The following is a 22,096-nucleotide window of genomic DNA, read 5'->3' on the forward strand; positions in this document are numbered from 1 at the left end:
TGCAGACGTCTGTTTCCTATTCGAACAAAGAGATCTGGCTTGTTTGCTGTCTCATTTTTAGAGGCATTAAGATAAAGCTAATTTTAAAAATAAATAAATAAATAAAAAAGGATGCGTGTTCGAGAAAGGATATGGTTTCTGGACATATGGGTGTCTCTCACAGTGCCTGCATGGTCCTGAACTAAAACATCCAATAATCTCTCTAAATGGATACTACAGTATGGACAAAAGTTTGTGGACACCTAAGAATAAGATTCATATAAGTGCTTTTTGAACTCAGTGGTGAACAGTAATGAAGTGAATGGAATTCGTTACTGTTCTTAAGTACCGTTCTTCAGCTTTATTGCGTACTTTACTGAAGTATTTCCTTTTGGGGAGACTTGTAGTGAATCGTGGATGAAAACGTCACTGGTCAATGGCCCTGTTTTGGGCACCAACATACAGTGCCTTGCGAAAGTATTCGGCCCCCTTGAACTTTGCGTCCTTTTGCTACATTTCAGGCTTCAAACATAAAGATATGAAACTGTCATTTTTTTGTGAAGAATCAACAACAAGTGTGACACAATCATGAAGTGGAACGAAATTTATTGGATATTTCAAACTTTTTTAACAAATAAAAAACTGAAAAATTGGGCGTGCAAAATTATTCAGCCCCTTTACTTTCAGTGCAGCAAACTCTCTCCAGAAGTTCAGTGAGGATCTCTGAATGATCCAATGTTGACCCAAATGACTAATGATGATAAATAGAATCCACCTGTGTGTAATCAAGTCTCCGTATAAATGCACCTGCACTGTGATAGTCTCAGAGGTCCGTTTAAAGCGCAGAGAGCATCATGAAGAACAAGGAACACACCAGGCAGGTCCGAGATACTGTTGTGGAGAAGTTTAAAGCCGGATTTGGATACAAAAAGATTTCCCAAGCTTTAAACATCCCAAGGAGCACTGTGCAAGCGATAATATTGAAATGGAAGGAGTATCAGACCACTGCAAATCTACCAAGACCTGGCCGTCCCTCTAAACTTTCAGCTCATACAAGGAGAAGACTGATCAGAGATGCAGCCAAGAGGCCCATGATCACTCTGGATGAACTGCAGAGATCTACAGCTGACATGGGAGACTCTGTCCATAGGACAACAATCAGTCGTATACTGCACAAATCTGGCCTTTATGGAAGAGTGGCAAGAAGAAAGCCATTTCTTAAAGATATCCATAAAAAGTGTCGTTTAAAGTTTGCCACAAGCCACCTGGGAGACACACCAAACATGTGGAAGAAGGTGCTCTGGTCAGATGAAACCAAAATCGAACTTTTTGGCAACAATGCAAAAAAGATATGTTTGGCGTAAAAGCAACACAGCTCATCACCCTGAACACACCATCCCCACTGTCAAACATGGTGGTGGCAACATCATGGTTTGGGCCTGCTTTTCTTCAGCAGGGACAGGGAAGATGGTTAAAATTGATGGGAAGATGGATGGAGCCAAATACAGGACCATTCTGGAAAAAAACCTGATGGAGTCTGCAAAAGATCTGAGACTGGGACAGAGATTTGTCTTCCAACAAGACAATGATCCAAAACATAAAGCAAAATCTAGAATGGAATGGTTCACAAATAAACATATCCAGGTGTTAGAATGGCCAAGTCAAAGTCCAGACCTGAATCCAATCGAGAATCTGTGGAATGAACTGAAGACTGCTGTTCACAAATGCTCTCCATCCAACCTCACTGAGCTCGAGCTGTTTTGCAAGGAGAAATGGGCAAAAATTTCAGTCTCTCGATGTGCAAAACTGATAGAGACATAACCCAAGCGACTTACAGCTGTAATCGCAGCAAAAGGTGGCGCTACAAAGTATTAACTTAAGGGGGATAAATAATTTTGCACGCCCAATTTTTCAGTTTTTTATTTGTTGAAAAAGTTTAAAATATCCAATAAATTTCTTTCCACTTCATGATTGTGTCCCACATGTTGATTCTTTACAAAAAATTACAGTTTTATATCTTTATGTTTGAAGCCTGAAATGTGGCAAAAGGTCGCAAAGTTCAAGGGGGCCGAATACTTTTGCAAGGCACTGTACAGTTCAGCACCAGTTCAACAGCAAGCAGAACGTTTTGAGAGGAATAAATGACTGGAGAAACTCCTGACTCCAACTCGGATTTTTCTTTTGTTGTTAAAAAAGAAGGTTTGGGGCTCATGATCATTTAAATAGATACCAAGCAGTGTTTGACTCATTCGAGTCTTTTAACATCAACTGAGTTGATTAAGCAAAAGTCTTGTGGCAAAAATAATATTAGGAACATCATAGCCTTAATGGATTCTGAAGTACATTTCAAGGCATATACTTTTGTACTTCTATTCAAGTGAAAGTTTTAATGGAGCACTTTTACTTGTACCAGAGTCATATTTTGCCTACTGTATCTCTACTGTATCTTAACTACATGGTCTGTGTACTTCATCCACCACTGGTTCCACATTTAGTTTCCTTTCAGTTTCCTTTAGTTTCCTCCACTAGATGTTGGTGCATTTTGATGCGTCTATTGCTCTATGATGGTCTACCGCTAGTACTGCTAATACGACGAGGAGATTTGACCAGTCTGTGACTGGAATGTACAGTAAAGATCTAGTCATTGGCTGGTAAATGAGTGCCAGTGATGGGTTGGGCAGTTTGCTATTCTACATTTCGCAAGGATTTTCTTTCATACACCGTAGAGCTGCTATACCACACTGTGGTGCAGTTAGTCATTGCGCAATGATGTGGCGAGAGGAGCTAATCAAAACTTTTCGTATCGACACTTTTGCGTTTTGCTAACCTAGAAGTATTCTGGTGCCAGGGCAGATCTTCAGAAATGGGGATACCCAGGAACCTGAAGCTGGACACACACTCTTTTTCAGTAATGTTGATGTAGATAGGGAAGTGTGTGCTGCCGTTTGATTTTTTTTTTTAGAGGTCCACAATGATCTCCAGAGCCAGAGAGAGAGAGAGAGAGAGAGAGAGAGAGAGAGAGAGAGAGAGAGAGAGTGTGTGTGTGTGTGTGTGTGTGTGTGTGTGTGTGTGTGTGTGTGTGTGTGCTTGTGTGCGTGTACGTGTGTCTATTAACTGTGCTGTACTGCATCACCAGTAGCACAGGAAGTTACTGAAGCGTGATAGGGAAAGCTGGTGCAAGAATGCTGCCACACACACACACACACACACACACACACACACACACACACACACACATACATAATCCTCACCACACACTACATTTTCGTTCTTAGTTAATCTTTCGAACAGCATTTAGAATATAAGTATGAAACGCAGCTTTACACATAAAGACCCTCTCACCCGCCTCTGTGTTTTCATGCCATGTTTTTTAGTGCAGCTTCTCCTTGTAGGCACTTCCTCTTCTGTGGGTTAGCCTTAAAGGTTATTGTGTTTTTTTCACACACACGCTCTCATGAACATAGACACACCCACACACTCATGAACATAGACACAGTGGCTGCTTTCAGCTCACATGCTTCACCAGCAATACTCCAGTAAATGAGTGATGATTGAGCAGTCACATGAATAAAACAAGGCTAGGACTCTGTCTGTCTGTTTGTCAGTCAGTCTGTCTGTCTGTCTGTTATACATTTATAATGCTATTGAAATTGCCACGGGTTTCTTCAAATGAGCAAGTCATTCATTCATTCATTTTCAGAAAAATTTACATATTTATTGGTGAAATTGCATAAAAGAAAATCGGTGAAAACTAAACCAATTTAGTTCATTTAATAGCCGTATTACATAAAAATACCAATATGGTTGCATTCAGAAAGTCCCTCCGCAAGTTATAGAAAACAATTCGTTTAATTAAACGTACGGTGTTTTCTTTGTTTTAGTTTGAAACGATACCAAACTTTCTGCTGTTTTTTCTGACCTGTATCTTCTCCTTGCTGTTTTCTTGCCGTTCCTCTATTTTTAATTCTGCAGCGTCTTTCGTGTTTACCTGTCCAGCACGCTCCAGAATTTAGCAGGTGGTGCTTCGGTGATGATCGTCCGTGGGAAACACAGTGCTTTGTTAAATGGACTAAGTGAAGCAATTAGCCTTGGTGTATTATTGTAATTAAATTACCCGAGTTACTCGAGGAATCGTAACAGCCCTAGCATGATGGTCAGGTGTCCACGAACTGTTGGCCATCTAGGGTATTGGCGATATGAGACACCAGGACAGTTCTGTTTTGGTGATTGTAATAATTGCAATGGAGATGGGGTTCTTAGTGGGTAAGGCATTGGGCTTTGGATCCGAAGATCATGAGTTCAAATCCATGCCACACCAAGCTGCCACTCGTGGGCCTGTGAACAATGTCCTTAACCTCATAAAAAAACAGATACTCACACACAGTCAGCGTGGTGAGGCTACCAGTAAAGAGCCCAGTCATTATATATTCACTTCTGTAACCAACGCTGAGGCTCCTGCCGAGGAGTGGATCGTTTCACAGATTCACTCTGCCAGCCGAGGTGGAGACCCTTATCGATCGCCGCAGCAGCAGACACAAAGACGTTGCCGCCGATAAGCACCTCGGACGGTAAAAGACACAAGCAGCAGCTCTGTAGTAAAGCTACTCTGAGATGAACACGTCCTGCCTTCCTGCACCCTTAGTCACCGTCTTTACAATTATACCGCCGTCTCCAACATCTCGCTTCACACCACTCAGCTGCACTGAAGAAGCCTCTCAACTGAGCGACCAAAATGGTTTTAAACTGATCTTTAAGATTATCCCTCAATTATACTGCCAGACATCTGGACTGGAGCGAGACACAGTTTTATATTAATGCGCTTGTTCTGATAAGTTAACGTTTCTATAGCGACAGCTCATTCCAGTGGGCCTCTTATAGCAGACGCTTCGCATAATCGAACTCTGATGTTAAATGGGTTGAAGCATGTTTTTATTTCACAAAGAAAAAGCTCAGGTGGAGATTTCTGTTTGGTTTTGGAGTTTTGTAAGACTCTGAAGTAAAGCGACAATTTAAGGACAGATGGCACTGGAGTAGTTATGAACGAACAAAGGGAAGAAGATATGGATGAATACAAAAAGGAAGGGGAAAAGGAAAGGGATTAACTAAAAAAAAAGAAGGCAGGAATGAATAAAAAACTAAGGGAGTTATGAACAAAAAAAAGAAGGGAAAAGGGAGGGATGAGCAATAAAATTAAGAGAAGAAGGAAGGAATGAAGGAAGAACGATGGAAAGAAGGAAGGAATGAATGAAAAAATAAAGAAAAGGAGGAAGGGGTGAAGGCAAAAGTTAGGGATTAAGGAAAGAAGGATGAATAAAAGAAATTAAGTGAAGAAAGAAGGCATGTGGGCTAGGAGGAAAGATGGAAAACGAAGGGAAGAAGCTTGGGATGAACAAATGAATAAAGGGAAGGAAGAAGCAACGAATTGAAAAAAAAACAACGGGTTGAAGGAAGGGATAAAGGAAAAAGAAGGGAGAAGGAGGAATACATGAAAAATGAAGGAAGAAGGAAGAGATGAAGGAAAAACTGAAGGAAAGAATAAAAGGGATGCATGGAAAAAAACAACAGGAATGATTAAAAAACTAAGGATAGGAGGAAGGGATGAGCGAAAAAACAAAGGGTAACGGAAGGAATTAATAAACAAATGAAGGATAGGAGGAAGGAAGAAACGGAAAAACGAAGTATAGAGGAAGGGATGACGGAACAAATGAAGGAAAGTAGAAAGGGATGAAAAACGAGGAACGAACAAAGGGGTACATGACAGATTAAGGAAGGAAGGGAAGAAGGAAGGGATGACAAAGGAGGAATGAAGGAAAAAAGAGTCAGAACCTATATGAGATGAATCTATAATGAATGAATATCTTGTGTCACCCATGTAATGGGATGATGTGTTCCTTTTTGAGTCTGGAGCCTCCCTTTGCACATCACCTCTGGCTCGCTAAATACAGGATAAACTCATACATTTAAATGTTTGTTTTATATTTTCTTAACCTATTAATTTCCTCGAAAGCTGCTATTCGTTGTCAAACGCACTGTACAAATAAAACCGAATTGAACTGAATTAATATGCAGATAGTTTCCTAATGGAAATGTTGCTGGGTCTGGTTTAAATGCAAGTCTTGCATGTAACTACAGTGTATCCAGCGTTAGTATTACCATGTGATGTATTATGCATGACCATGTCTGGATAGTATGTTAATTATAGAACTATGTTTGGCAACTCAGTCTTGCTTTCAGCCAAGTTCCTGCGAAATCAGAACTGACATTCTGGAGCTTTTATGTAGAAGCACCAGAAACACCAGAATGCATAAACGAATGGCAAAAGTGTTTGGGAGACTTTCATTTTAGATTTGAATTTCCTGATGTATTCTGTATTATGTATTTCTGTATTCGTCCAATTTTGCATCGCACCTCAGGTTCCACTCATGTCAGCCAGGAACGCAAATCTGGTAAAACAACCCAATGCAGTTCTAGACTTCCTGTGACAGGCTGATGTCACTAACCTGTCATGAAGCTTGAAGTATTGTGCAATAATGAAGTGGCCAGTACGTGATCATACACAAGGTGGTATCAAAAAGTTCCGAGACCTGCTCTGTTTACAAGAAAGTACTAAATTGATCTATATTTATACACAATCACCTTCAAATAGTCCCCTTGCACAGAAATACAGTGATCCCAGCATTCCTGCCAATTTGTCCCGGAAGCGTGTCAAGCACCTTCCGGGTTTCGTTCTGGATCTTTTCAACGGTGTCAATTCGGCGACCGTTGAGCCGAATCTTTATCCAGAAGAGGGCGAAGTCCGACATTTTCGAGGGTTGAGCTCATCGCAGGTCTTCCAGATCTCTCACGCCTTCTAGTTCTTCGGCTCTTAAAGCGCTCGTCTTAAAGAGCTGTGGAGGAATTTTAGTCCACTCATGAACCGCCTTTTTAAGGTAATGCCCAGCATCTCAATAGGTTTCAGGTCAGGACTTTGACTAGGCCACTCCAAAGTCTTCATTTTGTTTTTCTGTGTCCAAGACCAGCACACTACAGGAAACGGCCTTGGATGTACACTTGTATGAATACACACACGCAGGTTTTAGTTAGTGCCAATGTAATGGTTATGACTAACACGGAAGAAACTGAGTAACATGTTGAGTAATGATTCTGAATATTTTCTTTGGCCGAATGTCTCGCAGTTTCTGTTGTTCTGCTCGAGACAGAACGGCGAACTTCAAACAGCGACAAACCAGCACCAGAAAATTCCTCTCCATCCCGACCCACTTGTACAGCTTTCCTGGATGACTATCAAAATACTGCAGTTTCATCAGGAGACCAAGAGCCAACTTAAAAAAAAAAAAAAAGAAGAGATGGTTTATTGCGTGCATGAAACTCTACCCTGGACGTTCTGTACTCTGAAAAAAAGTTGGACATGTCAGGCTATTTTTATTGTTGCTGTGCAAGAGGATGCACACAAGACAATATTGATAATGTCCAAGTTTAAGTTAGAAGAAAAACATTTGCAAGGAGAGAACATCATAATCTAAGGGACAGACGTTGAGCACCGTGAATCCCAATAACCTAGAAATCACATTCGTTTGGATTCATCTTACATCATGTCCCTGTCAACAAATAATTATATGAAAAAACATGAAAATGAAAATAGAAAATTTTTCATTCATGTCAGAAACACAAAAGTGAATGCATTTGAAGTGCAAATATACATCTTGTATAAAGTGGTATGAAAAAACACTCTCGGATAAATTTATCAATCCGCAATAATTGTTGGTAATTTAGTGTAATTTAGAAAGATGTGTTTAGTCAAGTATATAGAAATGATCTGAGCACGAGTAGAAACACTTTTGTAAAATATGAGAACAATAAAGTAGCTCATTGTTATAATCTTGGGAAAAAAACATGACTCAAGGATTCTTTGGATGATTAATGGGTCTAGGAGTTTGAAGGTCCTTTAGTTAAAGTTAAACCATTAGGCTAAGGACAAAGTGCACTTTAGGGAAAGCCCCAAAAATGTTTACAAAAAAAAAAAAGGTAAAATATTGGCAGTATTAGTGTGTTTACATGTAAAGTGTAACCTGTTATATAGAATATATGATGTTTGGATGCGGAATTTTTGTACCACCACATCCATAGACTTGACTAAAGCGCGTTCTCTCAGCATCACTCACTGCTGCTACGTGAATATGATGCATCACAACGCTACGGAGACCGAGGCATGTCCTGAGACTCACATCGAATACAGATTAACATGGCAGAGGTAGAGCTGCATGTTTCTGGAGACAGAACAGGAAACTGATGTCTGTTTTGTTTTCTTTTCTTTTGTTGCACTACGAAGGCCTGTTTGTGAAAGGGCCATGTGATAGAAGTGAGAAGGCACTTAAGTAAATTTATGATTTGCTGTCTGTCTGAACCAAGGAAATAAAAGCTAACTGTGTGTACCATATTGAATTCAAAAGATGCACATCTATATATACAGGGTTATTAAAAAAAAGAATTAACCGATATCATGACGCATTGCTTTAGTTCTCAAGCATAGTCATGGAATGAGTCAGTGACTATTTCAAGAGAAATGATCTAAGTTGATTGTGAGTTTAATACTTGGGACTTGGCTGGAGTATGTATTACTATTCCTTAATAAAATATTGCGTAATGAAATCAGTTCATTCTTTTTGAATAACCCTGTATATTGATATATAGATATTGTTACGACTGCTACACACTGTGCTGTTACAGTCACCCTTTACACACAAGCTACTACCTAGCATGCTTTTGTGTGCGTGTAAGAGAATGTGTATGGTAATAAAGTGTGCTGAGGGTGAATGTAATAAGAAAAATGTCCAGGAGCACAAAGTAACACCGCATATGTGCATTTCAAACATTTAGAAGCAATCATTTGACCTCATTTACACTTTTCTGCAGTTACAGTACTTTCTATCCACAACTGTTAAGTGTATAAATTCACAACTCATAGGCGTTATTCACACAAGACTTACAGACAATAGCCTGACAATTCCTCTGTACACAAAAAGCATGCTCCATGAACATATAGGTTACATGAGTTGGAGCGAAAGATCTTCAGTGGCTTGCTATAGAGATCTGACCTTAACCCTATTGAACACTTAGGGGTTAATTGGAAAGCTGACTGCACCCCAGGCCTCCTCGCCTGCATCAGTACCTGACTTTACTAACACCCTTGTAAATGAATGAGCACAAACTCTCCACTCTGAAACATCTTCCCAGAAGAGTGGAGGTCATTATAACAGCAAATGAGGACTACATGTGGAATGAGATGTTCAAAAGCAAATCCCAATCTTCTAGTCAGGAGTTCACAAACCTTTTGTCCATATAGTGTAGCTATAGTTTGTGTACAAGGCTTTGGTTGAGATCCAACATCGAAACGTGTTGTTATTAGATCTATAACACTGACTACACTGTTGTCTGTTTTAAGATTGTTAGCTTGTTGCTTACCAAAGATGGACGTGGTTTCTAGTCCCCTCTAATTTGTAATTCCATTTATATTTTTACCTGCTGCAGCAGTTTTTTTCAGTTTATTGCCACCCACGTTATATCCCCAACGGAGTTTCCTCAAAATGCGAAGTGAACCACACTTTACATCAGGTACAATCCACGAAGAACCACCCGACGCGGAATGGACGCTTTCCAGCCAATCAGAATCGAGCATTCAGACAGAACATGATGTAAATGTATTAGCCAGTAATAATCACACATTTCCCAATGTCTGCGTTACACCCCAGTGCTTCATGAAGGAGTGCATTAGTTTTCTATAACAGCAGCTCTGATGCTAGTTCCAGATGAATTCTTTTATTTATTTTTTGCGCTTGTTCTACTACTTATTGTTTCTATAGCAACAGCTAATTTACAGGGACATGTGTGCTGCAGATGTTCCATGTAATCTAAAACAACCTTTTTTGTTTAATACAGAAAACCCTGTTATCTGTTTCGTGACCGATTTCAGAACATTTTCTGGTTCATCAGACACAATAAACTGCATTTATTTCTTGTCAGCCTTCGAGAGAAAAAAAGAGAGACCGGTGAGAAAAAAGGCTGTTTATAGCTACTAGATTATGAGCAATCAATGGAACTAACTTGTCATCCGGATGTTCGGAGACATTGAATCCAACTTTGAGCAATTACAAAAAATTATGGCTGATCGAAGGCAAACATGGAAACATGCACAATGTGGACAAAAGTTTTGGAACACCACTTTTCCATATTTGGTTCTTTCCCAAACTGTTAGCACAACGCTGGAGGCACACAGTTGTATAGGATGTCTTTAAACTTGAAGTAGGAAAGCCAAACCTGTTTCAGCATGACAATGTCCTTGTGCACAAAGTGTGCACCATGAAGATGTTTTACACGGGTAGGAGTGGAAGATCTTGAGTGGAGCTCTGACCTCAACCCTATTGAACAGCTTTGGGATGAATGTGAACACTGACTGAACCCAGGCCTCGTCACCTCACCTACATCAGTACCTGACTTTACTAACACCCTTGTGGCTGATGAACAAATGTCCACAAGCAGACTCCAAAATCTAGTGTAACATTTTTCCAGAAGAGCAGAGATTATTATAACAACATATGGAGACTAAATGGGATGTTCAAAAAGCAAATATTAATCTTATGCTCAGTTGCCTACAAACCTTTGTCTATAGAGTGTATTTGTCCTCTTGTGTCGGGAAAGGTACTACAGTAAAGCAGAAAGTGCTCCTCTGTCTCCAGGTCATCAGTCGAACACTGACAGCACACTCTCTTCTTTAAGACATTGTGTCTGTTTGTGTCAGTCCTTCTTTCGCCATGCTGTGATTTCTGAGCCTGGATTTTGTAGGGATCTGTATCTGTTTTGTATCTCTGACACTGATGAGGTCATTTGCCATCCCGTTCTTTCAGTTTAGCTCTAAATTATTGTAAAAAGCACAGACACAAAAGGCTCATTAAAATAACACACACACACACACACACAAAAAATTTTTATATATATATATATATATATATATATATATATATATATATATATATATATATATATATAAGAGGCGAAATCAAAACCTTCAAAACAACACATATACAGATATATAAAAACATTATAAAATCCACTGGAAAATGTTTTTAATCACAAAACAAAAAAACAAACAAAAAAAAAAGCATACCTTCTCTCTTTAGCGCCCACCTGAGTTTCCTCGCAGACCGGCACGCTTTTCCCTGGCGTTTGCCCGAGTGCGCTTGCCGGCCGGCACGTCTTTTCAGCGATCCTTCCGCTCGTCTCTGCTTGGTGGCTCTCTCTCTTTCTTGTCGTCGCCGGACTGAAACAGAGGGCACTGATTAGTTTTTTCAGCTGCAGGTGTTTCTTACTGCTCGTTTCATCCAGCTCCGCCCTTTACTTGTGCTCCACTGGCACTTACCCCCACTGACTCAGGTCAGGGAACCGTTCAGCCTAAGCAGTGACCCCCCCCAACGCCGGCATGAGACGCAGAAGGTGGTGGTGGAAAGTGCTCGCAGATTCCGAAAAGCAGGTGGGTGGGTGTTTGGTTTTGGGAGGGTCAGTGGAGAAGGAGCGGGGGAAAGAGAGAGAGGGAAGTGTTCCTGGGTACACTTCCATTAAGAGGTGTGGCAGACGATGGACTGCCAGTTTTTGCCGCTGGTCCCATCTCACCCAACAGGACGCAGGTGGCAGCTGCAGCACTCCTCCTTGGCCTGGTCGAAGTCTCTCTGGTGTCATACTTCTCCTCCAGCATGCAAACTTGTGGTCTGCCATTTAATACGTTCCTGAGGGAACTCAGATTTTGAACTATGTTCAGCATGTAAAAAGAATTGCAACTGAAAGCGCTGTACCAAAAAATTCCAGGACGTATACATAAACTGTTACACCCCTAATGATATACAATATAAATATATATGTATGATTTGGGTTTGTTCTAATATGGGGTTTAACCGGGTTTTGGAGGGGACCAGATTTAACAAGATGGATTTTGATAAACAGAAATCCGAGTCATTTTGCTGTTCATGGGTTAGTTGGTGCTCCTCTTTGAACTGTCAGAATATTTGGACAGAAACAAACGGTCAAAGTTGCATCTGTGACCGGGGAGGATTTACTCGGGTGATCAGAAATAGCAAAGAAGCTGTTCTTGCTTTCTCATGCAATGTGTCCAGTGCCAGAACTGAACCACCTGCAGCACCGCTATTCAACCCAGTGTAATGTAAAGTACGTTCTACAGCATCGTTTCCCCCAAGTCAAGTTCAATCTCGTCTCTCTCTTTCCGTCTTTTTCTCCACTCTTTCTCTCTCTCTTTCTCAGGGTCACTCTCTGTGTCTATCTGCCTGTCTCTGTTCTCTCCATATCAGTCTTTCAACTATTCCTTCCTTCCTCTCTCTCTCTCTCTCTCTCTCTCTCTCTCTCTCTCTCGCTCTCTCTCTCCCCTCTCTGTCCCTCTCTGTCTTTCTGTCTTACTGTCTTACTGTCTGTCTCTCCCACTCACTCACCCCCTCTCTCTTTTTCTTCATCTTTCACCCTCTCTCATTTTTCTGTCTAGCACTCTCTCTTTTTATCTCTGTCTTACTGTATCTCACATTTTATATCTCGCTCTTTCTTTCACTTTCTCTCTCACTTTCTCTCTCACATTCTCTCTTTCTCTCTCTCTCTCTCTCTCTCTGTGTGTATAATAAGCCTGCTGTCATGTACTCTATAGTTGTATAACATTTACTATAACAGTGATTTCCCTGCATGTGTGGGACGTATGGAAAATAATAAATGTAGTAAATATTAATGATGAGTATTAATATTAAATCACACAACATGCAGTGCAGGTATTTAACAGAACGCCGCTGTAAATGTGTTGTTAATCAGGCAGACTTTATAAGCACAGTGCAAAGGCTTTACAACCATTTCCATTTCTTACTGCTATTAAAAGCCTCGCTTAAAAAAAGAAAAAAAAAACCTTCAGAAGACAAACGGCAACCATAATCTGCAGCAAATTTTGTACAAGAGACATTAATGTGACATTATATTTACTTATGCACCTCGTCTCTTTATTTTGCAGCAGCAGACGATCGTGCAAATTTTACGGCTGAATATTTTCCATGACATTGGCCATCCATTATTCAGTCCAAGGTTACACCCTCCTCGCGCAAACACCCGGCCGAGCGCTCCAGTTTGCTCCGCCTCATCTTTTATTCAGCACACGGCCATTTCAATTAATACTAATCTGATGTTCTGGAGTACTGCTTTTTGTAATGGTGTCCTGAGACGCTTCAATTACTGTCACAGTAAACTTTCGCTTTTTTTGGGGGGTGCCTTTCTGAGTAAACTCCCCGTGACCCAATTTATACATAGTTTTGTTAGGACAAGTTGGAAAATGAAATCTGGATCTTTGGGTCGTTGAGCATCGCATTCGTTTACGGTTTTTGATTCGCGATCGAAAAGCAAAAAACGCAAATTCAGATGTCTGTATTTATTTTTTGAAAAGCAGAAAAAAAGAAGCAGAAAACTTTTTATTGCACACAAAATAAGAGAAAATGACTTTATACATTTTCTCCATGATCCATATTCGATTTCAAAGTGAGTAATATTTCCAATCCATTATTCTAACCTGGAAGTAAAATGTCACTGGTGTCATTGGTGGGGGGTTTTGTATTGATTTTTTTTTTATTACTTTTTTTATATGAATAATTTTTTTTTAGGAAGAAAAGTCCACTCTGTATACATTTGTACAAATGCTAAATAATTGTATACAAACTAGAACAACAGATATAGAGCTCACAGACATTCTAGTACACCATGAAGCAGGGTGGTGCAGGAAAGCGTCGGTCAGCAATGAGTTTTCGAAGATTTACACATCGTGATCCATATGAGCATGAGCAAGAGAGGCCAGAATGTTAGATGAAGCCCTTAATGACACAGCATTTGTTTGAGTACCACACACCAAAATAAGTTAACTAATAAAAAAAATACTTAAAAATAAATAAATGTTTAAATAATGAGATATATTTTTAAAAAATGTCAATCCATGGGTCTTTAACCGGGGGTCCACGGGTGGTACTGCATGGGGGTGCGCTAATTAATGTTAAATTGCGAATAATGTTTTGTTGAAAAAGAAAAAAAAAAAACATGGTTTAAAAACATCAAAGATAAAATATTTTATTAAATAAATATAATACATAAACTTTATATATATATAAACTTTATACATTGGTCCGTCTGCTTTGCGTTTGTTGACTCCTTTATTTTAATAGTGAAAATTTCACTATTCGACAAAAAAGCGAAAGAACGCAACATACCTGGCTATCGTTGTCTCGAAAATTGGATTGCAATATTGATTTTTCACCAAATCTTCCAGGATGATCCTAAAATTTCCATTTTCAATTTTCCAATCACGTTGCACCAGAAGCGTCCATAAACTCGTGCACAGACAGGTCAATAGCTCCAGCTTTAACATTCACTTCAAACACCAGGAGGTGGGAGAAAAAAATGTGATCTCAGTGACCTTGAAACCGTGACACGGTTGTCGGATCCAGATGGGATCCTTTTTCCTGACACTCTCGGGACTTTTACACACGAGCGTCTATAAAAAGTGGCACGTATGGAAACACCTGGTCGAGAAGAGGCGTCAGAGGAGACCAGCCAGACTGGTCTGACCTGACAGGAAATATAACTCAAGTAGCCACTCTTTACAACCGTACTGTGCAGAAAAAGCATGAACTACTCCCCTGACCTGGCCTGGGGAAGATTATGGGAAATATCTGTGGGAAAAACATGGGAACATAATACCAGCATGTTGGAATTCCTATACAGTATATAACCTATTTTGAGTCATTATACCTCTTGGATGCATCTTAGCCATCTTGGTTTGATGAATTGGGAATCACTTTTTAACTGATCTCATTTTGTCCTTAAAGCCGATGTGTTAGAAGCAGGAAAAATGGGCGAGCGTAAAGATTCAAGCGAGTTTGAGAAGGGCCAATTTGTGATGTCTAGACGACTGGCTCAGATCATCTCCAGAATGGCAGTTGTTGTGGGCTGCACAAGTGATCAGTATCTATCAAATTGCTCCAGGAAGGAACAGTGGTGAACCAGCGACAGGGTCGTGGGCAGCTGAGGCCCATTGGCGCACGTGGGAAAAGAAGACTGGTCCGTGTGGTCCGATCCAACAGACGAACTCCTGTAGCTCACATTGCTGAAGAAGTTAATGCTGTTAATGCTCGACGGGTTCAGGACTGTTTTGGCAGCAAAAGGGGGACCAACACAGTATTAGACAGGTGCATTGTCATTCTGGAACACGTTTGGATCTCACAGTTCAAGTGAAGAGAAAATGTATTGCACCCCAAGACGTCCTATAAGATTGTGTGCCTCTGACTTTGTGGTAACTGTTTGGGGAAGTAATGAACATGGCTGAAAAGGGGAGGTGTCCCAATACTTTTGGTCATTTTCTTAACAAATATATGGTTAAGTCTAAACAGGCAAAGAAAAAACTTTTGGTACATGTTCTGTTTGCTGTGAGTGCATTAGTTTGCATATATAATTGAGGGTGTTTGTACGTCCCAGTGGCCTGTACCCACAGTTGTGTGTGTGTGTGTGTGTGTGTGTGTGTGTGTGTGTGTGTGTGTGTGTGCGTGCGCGTGCAAGTGTGTTGTCAGGGTGATGAATGTTTGGCCAGGCTACAGTGAACAAGAGCCTCTGGCGTTGCTACAGTGATGGACGAGGGCCACCAGGACTGTGGACCTTCTTGCTGTGCCAGTCATAACCTTGTGCCACACACACACACACACACACAAATACAGGCTTTCTATCTATCTATCTATCTCTTTCTTTTTTTTTTTTGGACTGCCATGTATAATAACAACGCACAATAAGAAAAATTTTTTTATACTAAGTGTTTTCGCAGCACAGCTCATTGTTATGCACCAAATCAAATCAAACCAAGTGTAGAAAACGAATATAACTGACACTTTCTTGTTCTTTATAATATCTTTTTTCGCAAATTGTTCTAAATAAAAGCACCATAGTCTCCTCACACCCATAAAAATTACAAAAAGTCCCTAAAGCTTTACCTCTGACTAGATAAATGTCGTGTGAGAGGTGTCTGGAAACTGTCCCCGGCTCCCACGAGGGAGAAACAGACAAAAGAGAATGAGGAGAGGCAAGGAGGAGAGCAGGAAGAAATAAAAAGAAAGCTGAACGTTTTTTTTTGTTTATTTCTCTCTTGTCAGCCGTGGAGCAGCAGACAACCTGGTTTCAAGCAGAGCCGCTTTACTACGAGAGAGAGAGAGAGAGAGAGAGAGAGAGAGAGAGAGAGAGACGTGTGTACTAGAAAAGACACTGATAAAAAACAGGAAGAATGAGTTTGGAGATGAAAAAACCCCAGACTGTGATTTATGGCTGTTTTTTCTTTTTTCTTTTTTTGTCCTGTTCCTGAGCGTGAGCTTTTTACGAACAGCTCAGATTATATTTTCTTTTTCACCCGAACGCAACACGACCGCTACGTCTCTTTTTTCCGAACGAGTGGATAATCAGCCTCACGCAGCTCGTGATCAAAGTGCCGAGCCGGACGTTTTTTGCACGCAGGTTGTGTTTTTCGTTCCTCCTAAAGCCCCTGCTTTATCGTTTGACCAGCATTCACAATCACTTCTCATTACAGCATAGCTGCTGATTCTTATTTTATCCATTTTTTTATTGAAACAGTTTTGCTAATCATCCAACAGTGGCATGATGGGACAGCTGGGACTTCCTAGCTCCAAGCTTCGGAAACACCCGGAAAGGTTAATCGAGCATTTCTAACGCTTCCCTGGTATTTGTTTTACCCCGCAGGTGTGAAGATGAGGAAGTTTGCGTACTGTAAAGTGGTCCTGGCGACGTCTCTGGTTTGGGTGATGCTGGATATGTTCATCCTTCTCTATTTCAGCGAGTGTAACAAGTGCGACGAAAAGAAAGAGAGAGGACTCCCAGGGAGAGAAGGTGCGTATATCATTGCATTTATGGCAGAGGCCCTTATCTGGAGCGACTTATATGCATCTTATTCAACTGAGCAGCTGTGGGGTTGAGAGCCTTACACAGGGGCCCAAGAGTCACAGCATGGTGACCACTAAGCTACAACCAGTGGTGGACTGTAATTTGTTACTGTACTTAAGTAGCTTTTTCACATATCTGCACTTTACTTTACATTTGCATTTGGAGAGACTTTTACTTTAACTTCACTACATTTCAAAGTCAAATATTTAACTTTTTATTTAACTACATTTCGCTAAATCAGTCATCCTATTTATTTACGATTGGATAAAAACGATCAAGCTTGCAGCGAGCCACCAATCAAGGTAGAGCGCACGCTCAGTTTTTAACTTGTTTTGATTGGTGGTATCTGCTCAGCACCGACATACATTTCAGCTTCAGTTCAACAGCAAGCAGAACATCTTGAAAGGAATAAATGATAGAAAAAAATTCCTGACTTCAACTTGCCACAGCACCTGTGACCTTATTTGCACGATTATTTTTTTTTTTTAAGTAATTGAAAAGATTTTGGGCTCATTTGAATTCATATCAATCAGTGTTTGACTCATTTATATAATTCTATTAATTAATCAGTGTGCAAAGAGTAACATCAGAGTCTTTTCACATTAGCTGAGTTGATTAAGCAAAAGTTTAATGACAAAAATGATACAGTGCAGCCGGAAAGTATTCACAGCGCTTTACTTTTCCCACATCTTGTTATGTTACAGCTTTATTCCATAAGATAGATAGATAGATAGATAGATAGATAGATAGATAGATAGATAGATAGATAGATAGATAGATAGATAGATAGATAGATAGATAGATAGATAGATAGATAGATAGATAGATAGATACAACTTTATTGTCATTGCATTGTACAGGTACACAGCAACGAAATGCAGTTTGGCATCTACCAGAAGTGCAAAATGTAGCAGTCGTGCAAAAGTGCAGATAAATATCTAGCATATTTACAGTGCGGATAACTATCTGGCATATTTACTGCAGTGGTATATATATGAAGTATATACAGTGAATAAATATAAAGGCTATTTCAGTGCAGAGATGTGTGGACATTCAGAAGTACAGTGAATAAATATAAAGGTGTACAGTAATTAAGAAAAATGTGCAGAAACCGGGATTCAATTCATTATTTTCCTCAAAATTAATAAAAATAAATAAATAAATAAATGACAACACGAAAAAAGTGTATTTGAAACTTTTTGGAAACCTTTGCTCAATACTTTGTTAAAGCAACTTTGGCACCAATTGCAGCCTCAAGTCTTTTTGAGTTGGTCCAGAGCACTCTAGAGCAGGGTTTCATCAAGGACGTCTCTGAACATTGTTGCATTCATCTTTTCCTCGATCCTGACCAGTCTCCCGGTTTCTGCCGCTGAAAAACATCCTCACAGCATGATGCTGCCACCACCATTATTCTCTGCAGGGATGGTATTGGCCAGGTGATAAGTGGTGCCTGGTTTTCTCCAGACATGACACCGGCATTTAGGCCAAAGAGTTCAATCTTTGTTTCTCATAGTCTGAGAGTCCTTCAGGTGTCTTTTGGCAAAAAAGGTCTACAGACAATTCCTTGGACTTCATTGGCTTGGTTTGTGCTCTGACATGCACTGTTAACTGTGGAGCCTTCTATAGACAGGTGTGCGCCTTTCCTAATCATGTCCAATCAACTGAATTTACCACAGGTGGACTTCAATCAAGTTGTATAAACATATTAAGGATGATCAGTGGAAACAGGATGCACCTGAGCTCGATTTGGAGTGTCATGGCAAAGGCTGGGAATACACAATATACTAATATACATGTGATTATTCTTTTTTTTTTGCACTGATGTACAGTCCAACACATTTCCCTAACACACTGCAGGATGAGTAGAAATGAGGATGGGTTCCCCTTTTGAGTTTGGTTTCTCTCATGGTTTCTTCTCACCACAGTCGCCGTGGCTGCTCATCAGGGATAAATACACATCGTTCACCTTAACTGTTAAATTCTTTAAAGCTGCTTTTTAGACAATGTCCGTTGTGAAAAGTGCTATAGAAATAAACTTGACTTGACTTGACTGCAGCAAGCTTGGGATACACACGGTGAGGCAGAACGAACATGAATCAAGTACAGTATTGATTAAATATTATGTAGCAGTGTATCGGTGGAGTCCCAGCTCCAGAAAAGTGTCAAATTTGCAAAGGAATTATGGAGGATAATTCCGTGTGGTCCCTCCAGCACAATAGAAGTGAGAGGAAAAACAAATTGATTGGCCCAAAAACTAGTAAAAAAAAGAACTTGCTGCTAATTGGCAGAGTTCCTCTGCTACCATGGAAAGGTCAAACCAGTTTTCATCTAGCAGGGGAGAGAAGACGTATCCGTGTAATATCTTCCAGTTATATTACCTCTGCTATTTGCAGGACCTGCTGTCCAAATCTATTACAAAGTCAAGACCTACTGTGAGTCAAAATGGGATTCTTTGAGCAGCATTTCATGGTAAATCCTGTATGATTTTATTTGAATTAGGATTGTTTAAGAAAAAAACCTGCCCAATGAAAATGATACCCCTGTACCAATGCTCAGGCCATGGTAACGCAAATAAACCATGCTGAGCAGAAAAGCATCTCAGAAGATGCTAACATGAAGATGGATGGGCTACTGAAGCCGAACACCACACTGGTTTCCACCAAGTACAGAAAATCGATTGTCTAGTGGACTACAACTGTCCGGTGTCTTCTGATTTGTTTCTAGATGTTTGCCAGGGTTTTCGCTTGGTCTTAAACAGTCAATTTAAGAATCTAAATTGTAGGCCTTAAAAAGTCTTACATTTGCTGCTCTAGGTCTTAAATAATTTTAGCCGGGACTTAATTTTCAGATGTCCATGTAACCCGAGCTCTAATGCTCATTGAAATGCTCTTGCAGCACAATGTTTTTGTTTGTTTGATAGTTTCCATGGCGTGCGTTCCTTCCCTAGTCTAAATATAATTCACTGTTTTCTGACTACAAATAAGACCAGCATGCAACAGCCAATCAGCTTTCTGTTATTGGTGCAAATCTCTATATACCACCGATGTATTTTATAACAGATTTTATTTATCAGTTATGGCGAAGTGCAAGTTTAGCGCTACTTGGCTTGAAAAAAAAGTAATTTAGGGCTCGATTAAGGCCCATTGCTAACACCGTATTTGTGTGTTTTTGATGTTGTGATATACAGCAGGTCTTAAATTTCATTTTTAATTGGTCTTAAAAAATTTGACTTGGTGAAACCTGCAGAAACCCTGTTTGCATGCGACTAGAAGCTGCTTGTTTCTCTCCAACTGTGCATCTAATCCAGAAAACCTTTTAAGTTGAGTTTATTATTTGTCAAAAGCAAGTCTACGTTGACTTGTTGCTGATTTGGTTTTCTGAAAAGGTTCTAATTTTATATCTTTTACCTTTTAATTGGGGGGTTATTGAAGGGTTGGTCCACGTGGTCCAATCCAACAGACGAACTGCTGTCGCTCAAACTGCTTATTTAATGCTGTTGATGCTCGATGGGTCAGGACTGTTTTGGCAGCAAAAGGGGGATTAACACAGTATTAGGCAGGTGGTCATAATGTAATGCCTGATCACTGCACCTTAGATTTTTAAGGCACACTGTGTACATGATTAGAGGGGAAAAATAAATGTAAGTAAAAGCTGAAAGTACCACCCTAGCAACAAGGAAATGACATCCACTGGCTATTTGACTTATAATTCTAATAGTATAAATGTCAAATAGAGACTTTACATAAACTATGGTGCCAATACATTTGCCTTAATGGGTTTTTAGCATTTGTGATCCTGTTTACAGGATTCTTAGATCAACATCCAGGCTCCCAGTCTTTCAACACTCGAAACGATTGCATATACTGCACACTTCATGTCACAGCGTCTTTTTCAGGACACGGGACACAGAGTGCGAAAAAATAAACGTCTCTCTGACTTTCAATAAGGAGGCCATGTTGTCTGGAACACGGATTACTCACACACTCGAGAACTGAGGGACCTCACTATGCCAATGTGAGCTCATAATTCAGCGCACCCGAATTCCTTGGCACGCCCGCAGCTCCATAGGCACCGAAGCATTAGGATGGAAGACAGAGCAGCCCGAGCCAACTCGAACATCCTGCCTGTTCACATTAGCATGAAGTACTGTGCAGTTGGTGGCAGTCCAGCAAAATGAGCCTTGATGAGATCGCAATCGTTTCTGCAACACTAAATCGGAACTTTCCGCAAGCGGCACTAGAGAAGGTCCAAATCGAGCAAAAAATCTGAGTTCTCCTGGGGCCGATAAGCTTGATCCTGCAATGAAACCTTTTTTAAACCTGAGGGTTGTGGTGTGTCCTATGATAACCCTATACCAGGCATTAAGGATTTGAGAAGAAGAAAATATCTAAAGCAGTAGATGTGGCTTTTATGACTATAGAAGTAACCACTCTTCACCAACGTTCTTAGCATGAAACCTATTGTAGAAATCAGTAGCACTGTGATGGCCCAACACCACACACACACTTTTCATGTATTTGAGCATGTGCGCGAGGCGATCATTTCAGAAACAGGAGCTCACAGCGAGGCAGAAGGAACGCGGGTAAAGTACAGTACAGCACCAGTCGCGACCGCCATTATAGCTTGCAGTTTCCTTGCAGTTAGACGCACGTCAGCGAAAAATAAAGACGCAAACGAGAAGTGTTGAAATATCAACCGCAGACGTGCGCTGTGTTGAGGATGTGATTATCAGGAGGAAGAAGTGCAGCCACACGATGATTTCAGCCCGTACCCATTTCCTCCATGCTCATCTCTCTGTTAATGTACTTAACTATCCAACTAGTGCATTAGATGCTCTTGGGTGAAATTGGGTTAGCTTCTACTTCGAGCCTGGTTAATTAGTTTCCCAGGAAAGGAAAACACAGGACTGGGCGGCAGACCGCTGTGGATTTTTCTCTAATTATTGCTGTTTTGAATTTATCCTTAATCATCATTTAATGATCATCTGCGATTGCTTTATGCTGCTTTGGGACCTGGTGGGTTCAGCGACTAATGCAGTAATGAAACTGACGAGTAGCGAACAAGTCTTTTTGTTTGTTTCGTTTTTTTTAAGCAGTACTGTACT

General features: G+C 40.3%; 1 protein-coding gene and 1 long non-coding RNA gene across 4 annotated transcripts in view; one reads left to right on the top strand and one right to left on the bottom strand.

The window, feature by feature from the left end:
* Window positions 1-22,096, top strand: part of galnt1 (UDP-N-acetyl-alpha-D-galactosamine:polypeptide N-acetylgalactosaminyltransferase 1) — a 120,786-nt gene that overhangs the window by 44,530 nt on the left and 54,160 nt on the right. For 2 of the 3 annotated variants that reach the window (XM_046834029.1, XM_046834031.1), the window contains exon 3: window positions 16,792-16,938. In XM_046834029.1, the coding sequence (XP_046689985.1) occupies window positions 16,800-16,938 (139 nt within the window). In that variant the 5' untranslated portion in view covers window positions 16,792-16,799. Of the gene's footprint in view, window positions 1-16,483; window positions 16,549-16,791; window positions 16,939-22,096 lie in introns of those variants that run through there. The other variant, XM_046834032.1, reaches the window with a different exon arrangement.
* On the bottom strand, window positions 5,504-11,582 carry LOC124375565. The gene is made up of 3 exons (XR_006923710.1): window positions 11,141-11,582; window positions 10,634-10,887; window positions 5,504-7,301 (listed from the first exon to the last, which is right to left on the bottom strand). It is a non-coding gene; the product is annotated as an uncharacterized LOC124375565 (long non-coding RNA).

The sequence above is a fragment of the Silurus meridionalis genome, chromosome 21, assembly GCF_014805685.1.
Source record: "Silurus meridionalis isolate SWU-2019-XX chromosome 21, ASM1480568v1, whole genome shotgun sequence".
NCBI lineage: Eukaryota > Metazoa > Chordata > Actinopteri > Siluriformes > Siluridae > Silurus > Silurus meridionalis.